The following is a 12,393-nucleotide window of genomic DNA, read 5'->3' on the forward strand; positions in this document are numbered from 1 at the left end:
TTCCTTGTTGTTGGAACCCGCCAGGTGCAGGCCACGAGCGGTGACGATAGCACGCGCACAACAGAGTCTTGCATCGTCCCTGGGCATGTTCACAATACACTTTTTGTTGAGACGAAAATGCGCCGAGGATTCGTAGCCAGGTCGTTTGTTTTTGGAGACGCCACTTCCTTGAGGTCCTGCCTGGACATGGACGAATTCCAGTTCAAAAGGTTCGTCGGGGTCGTATTCTTCCCCGGAATTGAGTTTTTGAGCCAGATCATCCAAAAAAGCCGTCACCGTGTCCGGTTCCTGACGCCACCGACGGACGCGTAATCCTCGAGAAAAGGAGTTGTCGAAGCGTGGCGAATGAAAACGGAGAAACACACGATCACGATCGTGGATGGTAGCATCGTCCAACAAGGATTCTATGGCACCCCGTAATCCTTGAGCGAGCGCATGGTTGATGTTTTGACGCCGTGAATCCAAACGTCCTTGTTGTTCCAACCGTGTCCTAAAGATGCGTTCACGCACTCCCATGACAGCGGATCGACGCTCCATGATGGGGTCCAAAACAAAACGAAAATGGCCTCCTCCACCTACTTGTGCAGGAGCTTCCTCCAAGAAAGAAGGTGTGTTTTGACAAGCAAAGGCCTCGCGATCGTCATGTAACCTTTGCCGATGCTCGGTGACATGGAGATGTTCATCATCCATGGGAACTGCCAGCCACCGTTCCACTTCGTCGAGAGCCTGAACTAACAGTTCATCGTCATCACTTTCCATCAAATCCACCACATGTCGAAGTTGTTCATCTCTCAGCAAAGCACGTTGCTCCTCTAAAGACAATCCGCTTGGTCCTGGCTGCTGCTGGTCCATCGTAACTCAAATGAACGGAAAACCGCGTGCTCCGTTCTTTGTAAAGGTCGGGCTTTGCGGGGGGTAGAAAATCACGGACCTTGGGTGACCTTTCCAGCACGTGAACAAAAAGCAGTTCATTCGCTCGGTATGTATGGCCTGACTTGTAAGGTCACACCAAGGTTTGAGAGGGATGGGGGGTACCCCCAACATTTTTATGGCCTGACTCGAGAGGGATGGGGGGGTACCCCCATTATTTTTATGGCCTGACTTGTAAGGTCACACGACCTCATGACATGGGGATGGGGGGGTATCCCCAACATTTTGATGGCCTAATGCCTCCTAAAGGCCAGAGAGAGTGGTTTGGAGTGTACTACATGGCAGAAGAAGATTTGGATCAATAAAGACCAGACACATGGAAGTCCAGAACTTGGCTTTGTTTTAATGTTTGTAACCACAACAACGTCAGTCCGCCATGAACGTCTTTTACAATTTGAGTTTTTGTTTGGCTTGCATGATTCTCTTCACGATGGCTTCGGTCCAGGTTTTCTTGCCGGGGAGATGGTTGATAGCCTTCACCATTTTTGCATCGGCTTTCCATTTGTCTTGTAAATTCTTGGCCTGGGAATAATCGATGTCATGTTGTTTGGCAATCTTGTCCAGCCGATTGATGCCCGGATCGCCTCGCTTGAGTCTCTTTTTCAAATGCGTCCCCGGTCCCATGTACTGGTACCCTGGCCAATGAAATTCGATGCTCGTCTTCTCCAACAGCTTTTGCAGATCCAATTTGCCCCCTTTCTGGCGCCTTCGTCGCCGGGTCTTGGGAGGCAAGGCCTGCCTTCGGGTCGTGTGCTTTTTCTGACGGTGCTTAGAAGTCCTGCCCATCGAGACGCCGTCGGAGTTTGGTGTCAAAATCCAGCCAACCGGGTGGGCGTTGTAATTTATCTGTTTCGGTCGGGCGACGACCTCGGTTCTTCCGAGCTTTCCTCTTGGCGGATCGGGCCGTCCCTTCCATCATCTCAGCCACACTCTCACCCAACATGGGATCTCCACCAAAAGGGAGTTCACCCCATTCGACGAGTGGGGTCATCGTCTTGGGGGTGGGTTTTTTCTTCTTGGCTTTCTTTTTGGGCACTGGCGTCTTCTTTTTAGGGGTCACAAAACGAAGACGTTTCTTTGCTTTAGGAGGTGGACCCGCAGCGGTCGGTGTGGCTAGAGGTTCTGCCTCAGCTGCTGCCGGTCGTTTCTTCTTTTTCACCAGTTGCGTCAACAACGTCCTCGTCCTCCTCAGCACCACCTGCACCACCACCAGGACCTCCTCCAAAACCCACGGGACGTCGAACGGCTTTGGTCCATTTACGCACTTCACGCGACAAAGGTTTAGCCAACGCTTCTTTCATGGCCGGCGGGATGTCCTCTGCCATGAGAAGGGCGGCTTCTCTAGCAGCCAGACGTGCGGCTTTAGTCACTTGAGAATTATCGGTCAAACGTTCTTTGTACACTTGCTCCAACCGACAGAGTCGTTCCGGATCCACCAACACCCGTTTTTGAAACCCAGGAATGACGTCATGGTCACCACTCATCGTAACGTGTCCCAACATTCGTGTGATACCTCGTTTTTATAGTAGAGGGTTTGTTTCTCTTGACGTTCTCGTTCCAAATGCCCTTCCAATTGACGTACTTGATGTTTCAGATCGCCCAGCTTTCGTTCGAGTTGACTTAGGTCTTTATTCCGTTCTTGAAGTTGGTCGGTCAATTGACGTATGATCTCGCATTGTTCACGTTCGCGATGTCGAAGATGTCGGATCTGATCTTTCATCACACAAATTGAACGAGAACCGTACGTCCACGTATCACACCATCCATCGTCCATGTTATGCAATCCTTGCCAGAACTGGATCACAATGACACCTCATCACCCACCGTAGCTCTTTTATGGACGCGTCCACCTCGCACGCAATGGTTGCAAGCCGTGTTCAAACCTTGCCAAAGACCCGACCTTGCTGACTCATCATTATCTGACGACACTTTTTCAAGGAATGTTTACGACGGGTCATGTCTCTCAGTGCTTTTTGGTGAGGTCGTAACTTGGTCAGGGTGGACGACGATACGGGAATCTTTCCACGAAGCGTGTTCATGACCAATTCGCTCAAGGCATTGATCTGATCGGCATTGGCCGCTTGCAAGCGTTCGCGACGTGTCTGATGATCGGCTGCTTTTAAGATACTCCGAAGAAACGGGAGTTGACGTCGGATACGCCAAGACATGATGAGACGATCCTTGGGTTTTTGGATAGGTTCCCTTTATACTTAACGTCGACCTCGTCGTCGGGTGGCCGCTTCCAACCCTTTTTTGACACCGTAACCAGCGGCGGCTCCCACACCTCCTAACGCTGCTGCTTTTCCTGCTGGAATCAAACCAGGAATCGCCAAAGCGAGCAATGGAAGGATGCCTCCGCGTTGTCGTCGTTTTCGAACACCTGGACGTCGGATCACACGCTTTCTTCGTCTTCGTACCATCTTTTCCACGAAATGGGGGCGTAATGTCCTGTGGTCAGTGCAGCTCCCCGCCTTTTATATCGTTTGTCTTTGCCCAAGAGGAACTCATTGGCGCTCGTACACCACCGTGGGACCGTCTTGCTGTGTCACATGACTGAACAACCGGAATCGGTCGTCGGAGGCAGGATGAAGGTCGATCATGAGATACCCGTAAGGACGTTGCGTGCACGCAACAAAGAGTTTGAGGACGTCTCGCCATCGATCTTGAAAGGCTTGGAGGACCAACGCGCGACATCCCGTCTGATCCCTGGGATTCTTGAAGACAATCACGTAATGCGCATTGCGCAAAATGGTCTTGGCAAATTTCCCAGGTGGAAACAGATCTTGACACAAGTACAAGACCGTAATGTGTCGATGATGGGATTCTCGCGTAAAGAGATCCAACACGCGTTTATCGTTTCCTCCTTCATCCATGAGATCGTCCAAGACCAACACCCCACCTTGAGGAAACCATGTTTGAAGATCGGCGACTTCAGGGATTCCTTCGTGAAACTGGATGCCTTGACGTTTCATACCATCGAACCGGGGTTGCCATACGGCGTAACAGTAATGACACGGTCGTGTCTTTCTGCCCTCAAACACGGTGCCTTCCGTCAAGAGCGCTTCGGTCAATTGCGTCTTGCCACTTCCTGACGGACCGACAATCATCGTACTACTGGGCATACGTATCATGACAAAAGCAAGAAAGGACGAGAGGGTACACTTCTTTTAAAGGGCCCGGTTGTGTACCGACGTCCCGGGTTATACGTGTACGACCCTACTATTTATGTAAGACAAGACACGCATACCGTTTCCATGAGGTACGCTTTTTTTATTCACAAATCACAACAAACTCATGCGCAATACACGATTGATTCGAGGATATGGCATTCAAATCTTGAACCAAAAGACGACGGACTTGATTGCCCACCAAATCGTACGAGGAAAATCCTTCTAAAAACTCTTCCATGGTCCGTCCTCGGGCTCGTTCTTTTAAAAACAGCAAAGCATAATGACCACACGCCGTACTGTTCAAGGCTTGTAAGGTCCGATCGTTGCGCCATACCGGGGACCATCGCGCCAACCAGTTGTGCAAACCTGGTGCTTGATAGGTGGTGAGAGGTAAGCCGTAACTGTCCATGACTTCACAGGCTCCCTCTTCCGTCCAGAGTCCTAACCAATGTTTTCCAGGTTCGCCTCGTGGATCCGTGTTCACAATGTAGGCGGCTCGCGTTGTGCGGGTGGGACGGGACGGTAACCCATCAGAAGGATGCACGCCGTGAAAGACACGTTTCAGGATAGGATTGCCCAATGCCAAATGACGAAGGGCGACGTCACTCAATGGCACAAATTCCATGTTTTGTTCTTGGGGTTCATCGACGCACGTTATATAGAATCCCACCCTTGTCGTCGATCTGGAACACATTCTCAAACTCACCCCATACCACGACCGTGAGATTCTTGTTAGGGATCGCACGAAAATCGATTTCCAAACGAACATTGCCGGCTTGTCTAGGGTTTCGATGTCCTGGAGCATCCGCGTCTCCATTGGGTACATTGTTAAAGGCAAACAACGTACAATTCTTGTCCTGTCCCCATTCACTGGGTTGGATCATACTGGGACGATGATTCAGCAACGAACCACTGACTTCTAAGAAACGATGGTATCCCAACAGGTCTTTACGGCCATTGGTTCCATTTAGTTCCAAGGTTGGGTACGGATATTCCTCGCTGTCAATGACTTGACGAATCCGGATCACCCCAAATTTCTGGAAAGCGAACGGGTAATACTCCAAATCGCCATTGAAACCTCGACTGTCCAACAACTCCACGATCATCCGGTCCGGCACACCGCCCACAAACACGTTGTCTTCAATGAACTTGGTGGTCAGTCCATTGAACGAAAACGTACGGATCTCGCTTCGGACCACTGGATAATTGGCCCACTGTTCTTTGACTTTTCTCTTGGCCTGTAGGGCATTGTAGACGGATGGGTTCAAGGACAAACGGCAGAGATGCAGCGTTACTTTGAGGTCACCTTGACTCAACGTCACTTGACGTTTGACTCCCACACCACTGGTATTCGTTCCAAACAAAAAGAACTCGGGTCGGTTGCAAAACAATTCCAAGACGATCTCCACCCCAGGCACAAGCACGCGTCCTGTGCGAAAGGCTTCCAGATGCGGATGCACGATCAAGGTGGCTTTATTGTTGTTGTAGAATGGTACGGTGGCCGTCTTCAAGGGAGTGGCATCACCGTGTCCCCATCCATTCGTCGTGCAAATGTCATCCGCGGCTCCACCGGCAGTTAAGTGTTTGTCACATTCAAATAATTCACCCAACCTTGAGGCGCCAGCAAGGTCTCCCCTTCATCTCGATTGTAATTCAGCAGCGTCTCCAAGAAGGCATTGTAAGCGTACGTATCGGTCTGTTCGCTCATCAAAGTGCCGTTGAACCGTAGATTCATCTGTTTGAAGAGCGTGTGACCCAGATTGTTGGTCACGTAGACAAATCGGGTATTGTTCGCATCTGAAGCCGCGTTGGCGTCGGCCACGATGCCATTCGTCGATGCGGAATTCAATTTCAATTCCACTTCCAAAAAACTCCGGTTCAAATCGACGAAATCGTCCAAGGCTGGGATGGAAAAGGAAATGGGTGTGATCCCCGTACTGGATGGACTGTACTTCACGTTGCGATACCCTTGCACGGTCACGTTGGCCGAGGGGATTGTAAACACATCCAAACTCATCGTTTCTTCTTCTTTTTTCGTCTTCTTTGAAGTCTTCGGGTCAAGAACGGGACTAAGGCGTACTCAGGAGGTCGTGACACGGCTCCGCTCAACCAACCACCGACCTGACGTGGATGGTCGGTGCCTTTTATACTGGAACCTGGCGTCCCATACCGACTCAATGCCCGTTGACGACACGGACGCGATTGAACCACGTACGTGTTCATGTTCGACCAAAGATGTCCGAAACTTTGCGTTTGGCTTTTTTATAGACGTGCTGGCCTCCCGCTTTCACCCCAGCTTGGATGAGTGCGGCGGCTTTCCGTTTGACTCCTCGTTTCAAGGTTTGTCCGATGACGTCTCCAACAACACCTAAAGATTTTCCACTGGAAGCTGTACGAAGTCCCGATTGCAACGATTCCAAGATCACGGGCGCAGCGATCTGAATCAATTCCTATGTGAAACCGTCCCCGCCTTGACCGCGTGCAGCGGGAGGGTAATACCGCGTCAGATTTCCGCCTCTCATGGGGATATTGTGTCTTTGCCTAGGGGGCGACCGGTTTTTATACGTGCGCCCCACGACGACGAAATTGAAAGGTGACGATGGTCTTGCCTTTTCCAAACGCAACCAGATGTCCACTGCTTTCGGCCAAACTGACTTCGATCACGTCCAAGAACGGGCGACGTAACGGTAACCATTGGATGTGTAGAGGTTCGAAATACACAGTACCCACACCACTTCGTCGGTAATAGACTTCACGCACTAAAGGATGCGATGCATCCCCCACAATGTTACTGTTCACCACATCTGAATACAAGAGCAAGGTTCTCGACGTCTGGGTGACGGCCTGTTCGGAAGCTTTATTGAGATTCCGAAATTTCCACTCCACCATCTGACTGAGGACGAGTTCGTTGTCCGATCCATAGGGGACGGACCACAGACGATTGGTAGGCCATTCAGTCGCACTCACATGGGTCATTTTTTGGGCATGCTTGTCGTAGAGGGAATATTCGAGATTGGGACCCAAGTTGTATGTTCCATCCTTCATTCTCGTCAACCATCCCAAGCGTAAGGCCACATGTTTCTGAATGGAAAATCGGATGTCGGCTGAGTTGATATCGTGTAAGGTCTTCCGCTCCATCACGGCATCCTCTTTTTCCCAACGAAACGTCACCCGCCTATGGTCCAGCACGCTCCCACCTCTAATGTTTTGGAGCGTCGTGTTTCTCTGCCATTCCATCTGATGAAGGAGAGCTTTCATGAATCCCACCCCATCGACGATGGCGGATTGCTTTTGAATGAGATCATCGCGGTGAACCGTATCTGTTTGGATATGGATTCGGTCGGCATCCACTCGGTACCGGTTTGATAACAAACTGTCTTTGTCGGGATCCAACAATTCTTTCAAATCCAACCCTTGATCGGGCATGCACACAGAGGTCAGACCCACTTCCCAGTCTCCATCAAATTTCACAGGATGCGGTAAACGGACTTTGAAACTGCTGCTGGTATTATTCGGAAATTCTGGCGAGACATCACTGAGTAAAACGACACGATCCATGACGACGACGACGACGAAAATGGAGACAGAGAGTACTTGTTTTATCCTTAGGAAAGGCCACGGGACGCCCGTCGACTTCCTTAATACGTACGTGTGCCGTCTCGATCGTAGATCCGCGTAGGTGATGGTAGTGCACCTGACGCGGTTCCCACCAGGCGCCTCCACTTTTATAGGGGACGGTGCGCAGCAGTTCGTCGTACGACTCTTCCAACCATTGACTTTCCACCAGGTTGACGTACACAAAAAGGGGACGTTCGATCTGTTGCGTCGCCAATGGTGTGTTCTTGAACTTGGCAAAGGCTTCGTTCAGACGGACGAACCGCCAATTGAAGGCTTTCGCCATCACCATGAAATGAGCCCTTGGTACACGACGCTCCACCCCACTCCTTCGGTGACCAATGCTATCGGTCCGGTTTCAGCGTGAAAACCGCTAGGGTACTCCTGAAAGACGGATCCATCACCAAAGGATTCTGAGGTGTAATCCGGTACCGGGGCGTGTTTATCAATCGCTTCCATGAGGAGATTGGGTCCTTTCTTGAAGTGACCTGGCAATGGCTGAAAAACTCCATGGTCCACCACCGTCTTGGTAAACCATCTCATATGGAAAGCCAGTTCGCTGACCCATCCAAAATACTTCCACATGATCCCGCTCTGAAACACATGCGTATTATCTAGAAGCAAGTCGTCTCCCTTCCATACAAAGGTTGCCATGGTATTATATCTCGTCTTTGGGGGGGTCTGACTCGTATCGACAATCTCAAAGTGAAGGTGCTCCCCGGCTCGTAGATTGTCCGTGATCTTCTGTTGCATTCGATGGATGATCTTCTTGACAAATTCCACACCCGTCTTGGAAGGGGTGATCTCCGATAAGAGGATCACCCCTCGTTGATTGCGCGCGATACGGAGCTCTCCAGTGGAATTCCTCGTCGTGGTGCTATAGTAAAAAGTACACAAGTATCCTTCCTCTTTCCAAGTCTCGGGATGGCAACGCCATGGTACGCTTCGTGAACCAGGATCTTTTCGGGGTTGTACAGGCTCGGGTGGTGGAATGATAGGGAACGACGCGCCCGACAGTCCCACTTCCCATCCGTCGTCCTCTTGCCACAGGCGATCTTTAGGCAACCGTGCCTTGAAGTCAGAGGGACCATTGTCAGGAAACTCGGCTTTCTGCACATGACTCGATAAGGTAGCGTAACACGACATGGTTCATCTTTTTTATTTATTTTTTTAAAAATCTCTTTTTATACATGTCGTAACGCAGAACGAGGCACCCAACTATCGTATTTTGGGGGCCAGCCCAACCATCGGACTTTCACCGCGTGTCCACATCGTTGTAAAATCTCTTCCACTCAGAACAAAGCGTTGTCTGGCACGGTGACTTTTTCGACATCTTGCTCGTAAAAACTCCCTTCCAAGGGCGTGCCATCCCATTCTTCCAAGTGATAAGTAACCACAGGTCCTCGCACCACACGTCTCACAATAAAGACTTCTTCCGTCCAACCAGGGAGATAGCCTTTCTTGAACGGACGATGTTTCTTACTCAAACGGATAGGATCGCCCACCTTGAGTTTAGGTCGAGGGCGTCGTTTCAAACGTTTTCCATACAGTTTGGTCCATACAACGCGTTCATTGTCATCGGTGACGTCTCGTGGGGCCATGCCAATACTTCGATGAGGGGTCTGATTGTACCCGTTTAACAATTGAGGTAACACGTTCAGGTACCTTCGAGTATTTCGTGCGGTAAAATACCGATACATGCGTTCTTTCAACGTACGTTTGAAGCGTTCCACTTTGGTTTCTTTGTCATCCCAGTGCTTTGAAATGTGTTTGATACCTTCTCGTTCCCACATCCGACGAAACGGAGCATTGTAAAACTCTTTGCCCAGATCCGTCTGTAAACGTTGAGGTTTTCGTCCTTGTCGTAGCACGTTTTCAAAAGCTTGAGTCACCGCAGTGCCTGTCTTGTTCTTCACGGGGACCACCCAAGCGTATTTGGATAACACATCAATGACCGTCAAGAGATAGCGATGCCCACCATTCCATCGTTTGAGAGGTTGCACCTCCACCAAATCGGCTTGCCATTGTTCGTCCTTGTGAAACACCAAGACCGGGAGTGTCTCGAACCGTCGTCGAACGGGGCGATGCAGTGTGTAGGCCAATTCCCCTTGCAATTCTCATGAGGCTTCCTTCTGCGTCAATCCTTGAGCTTGAGCGTACCGAGCGACACCACCCAATGAACCTGGGGTCTGAGGATCCGTGTAGGCACTCACAATGGACGTGGTGGCGACACGGCGGCGGCGTTTCTGTTTTGACATGTTTTGGTGACGAGCCAACGCGTCGTCAACTCCAGAATGGTCGGGATGTCCTGTGGATGATGCTTTTTAAGGGTTTGCCACGTATGATAAGCACGTTCGGGTCCGAGTGTCGTCATCAACCAGTCCATATAGACGACAAAATGACTCCACTTATAGTCGATTCCTTCTTTCATGACTTCGAACACCGCTAGGGTATCGATGGGTTCGTCGGTAGGAAATCCATCCCATTCGTGTGTGCCTCCGAGCAGCTTCATCATTTCCCGACAAAGCCAAGTCAACAAACGCCAACGAACCCGTTGTTCGAATTCACGATAAGGGAGTTGGGTCACATGAGCGACGACCGCTCTCAACAGACGTTGTCCAAACTCGACACACTACATAATGACACAAACAATTTGAGGGTTTAAGCTTTTATTTATACCTGATCGATTTCCATCTCAAGCATTTTCAATTGTTCAAAACAAGCATGCAACAGTTCAGGCGTAATGGGGCGGGTGCGTTCTAATCGCCGGCACCACCTCTGCTGCAATTCGTCGTGTTCCATCCACTTTTTCTGTTGAGCCATCCATCGCCGCTTTCTCACGTACTTCTCTAGTTCCTCCTCCAACTGGTCGTTCGGCAAGCTGGGTACCTGGATCACCACCGTTTCGTTCTCCAACTCTTGTTTTTTTCTGGCTTGATGAGGGTCCCATGGAGCGTTCACTTCGAGCAGCCCACTGGCTTTTTCCTCCCGTTCTCCTTTCCAGCCATTCTTTCTGGCTTCTTGCCATCGGTGCTGAAAGATCTGGTCCGACCATTCACGGTCCAACCATTGGAAGAACCGGCAGGGCATGTTCTGGCGACACGTCAAGAAAAGCGTCCCACATTAGGGGAATCAGGGTTCATCGTTCGTACCACTTTACTTTTCTCCCCACAAAAACAGTGCCATGGTCCTTTCTTGATGTCGTGATGGAGTTGTGGTGGTACTTCAGTCTGCCATTCGTAGGCTCGATCCACACCCCCCATCACCAAAAGGGACACACCTCATCGTACTCTTTACAATAGACGTATCGAAAGGACGGATCCCCTCGGGTCTGGTTCTCGCACTAAAGGAGTCTCGTGGAACGGACACAAAGGTACCTTGGGCTCTGGGGATGGTTCGAGTAGGGGTTCCAAGACGGCACCAGGTTCTAAGTCAGGTCGTGGCTCCATAAGAGTCAAGACGGCCGTTTCTTGATGGTTCTGGTTTCACCTCCTCAGGGGTTACCACTACAGATCCTTGTGTAGGAAGTAAGGGTTCCATCATCGCTTCGTAGCTGGGCAAGTCCTCTAAATCAGGGACTGACTCTAAGAGTTCTTTCAATTCTGCACTGAGAGGCGTCCACGCCACCGTCTCTGTAGGTGGGGGGCCTGAGGTGACGAGAGCGTCCAAGGTTTCTGCGGCTTTGTTCAACTCCGCTTCGTCTCGTTTCTTTTCTCTTCCCGCTTTTTCTTACGCCGCTCCGCATCTTTTTGACGGCGGATTTCCTTGGCGTCCTTCATGATCTTGGCAGGGGGTTCCGCTGCTTCGCGCACGACATCGTGTTTCTGGCTAGCACGAGAACGTTTCGATGGTTTCTTCTTCTTCTTCTCCTCCTTCTCTTCTCGAAATGGATAGCGAGCAGGCGACAGGTCTCCGTACTTCCAAGAGATGCTCATCTTCTTCTCAAGACAACTGACAACGAATGAAGTGTGTCTCGCGTATTTATGGTTGGACGGCAGCACGTGATGTCACATTCCAGGGTCTGTGATTGGTTCTTAAGGATGGTGCCACATTCGGGCGACCCTGTCATTGGATGCTCAGAGTGGCATCAAGGTCATTTCAAGGTCAGTCCCATTCCGGCGGCTCTGTCATTGGTCTGTAGAAAGTGACGTCAGCTTTGGTCCACGTCAACACACTTGGGTATATAAAGAGTCACGCTAGCGCAGAACCGTCAGGTTGTCATGAGCTTGGAGAGGTGCTGTAGACGCATAGACTTGTTGCTGGACGCTCTCTTGTGTGAGGGCTGCAAAGAAGACAAAGACGAAGAAACAGAGCTCATTGATCTGACGACTTGGGTTCTCCATCAAATTGTCGTGAGTGCCAATTTGTTCACTACCTTCTCCAGAAAGCAGACGATCTCAATGTCCCACTCCGATACAAAGACAATCGAAGTACAAACGGATTCTACGACCTTAACACTCCTCAAACGTCTGGACGCCCTACTAGACCGATACTTGTGCAAGGGTTGTCGGTACGACAAGAACCAACTGTCCCTATCGGATTTGAGCACATGGGCACCGGACCGAATTGTCGTGAATGCCGCTATGTCTTCGACGCAGCCGACGATCCCGACCCAGATGTCTGTGACGCCTACTCCGAACGAGGAATGCCCGAGCAATACTACTTCCCACCCGAAGAC

At 50.6% G+C, this 12,393-nt stretch overlaps 1 protein-coding gene and 1 pseudogene across 1 annotated transcript; one reads left to right on the plus strand and one right to left on the minus strand.

The window, feature by feature from the left end:
* Positions 1-12,393, plus strand: part of LOC138031724 (uncharacterized) — a 73,846-nt pseudogene that overhangs the window by 27,521 nt on the left and 33,932 nt on the right.
* On the minus strand, positions 3,435-4,052 carry LOC138033322 (uncharacterized). Its single transcript, XM_068881074.1, has one exon. It carries the CDS (start codon positions 4,050-4,052, stop codon positions 3,435-3,437), a length of 618 nt encoding a protein of 205 aa, XP_068737175.1.

The sequence above is a fragment of the Montipora capricornis genome, chromosome 14 (assembly GCF_036669925.1).
Source record: "Montipora capricornis isolate CH-2021 chromosome 14, ASM3666992v2, whole genome shotgun sequence".
Lineage (NCBI taxonomy): Eukaryota > Metazoa > Cnidaria > Anthozoa > Scleractinia > Acroporidae > Montipora > Montipora capricornis.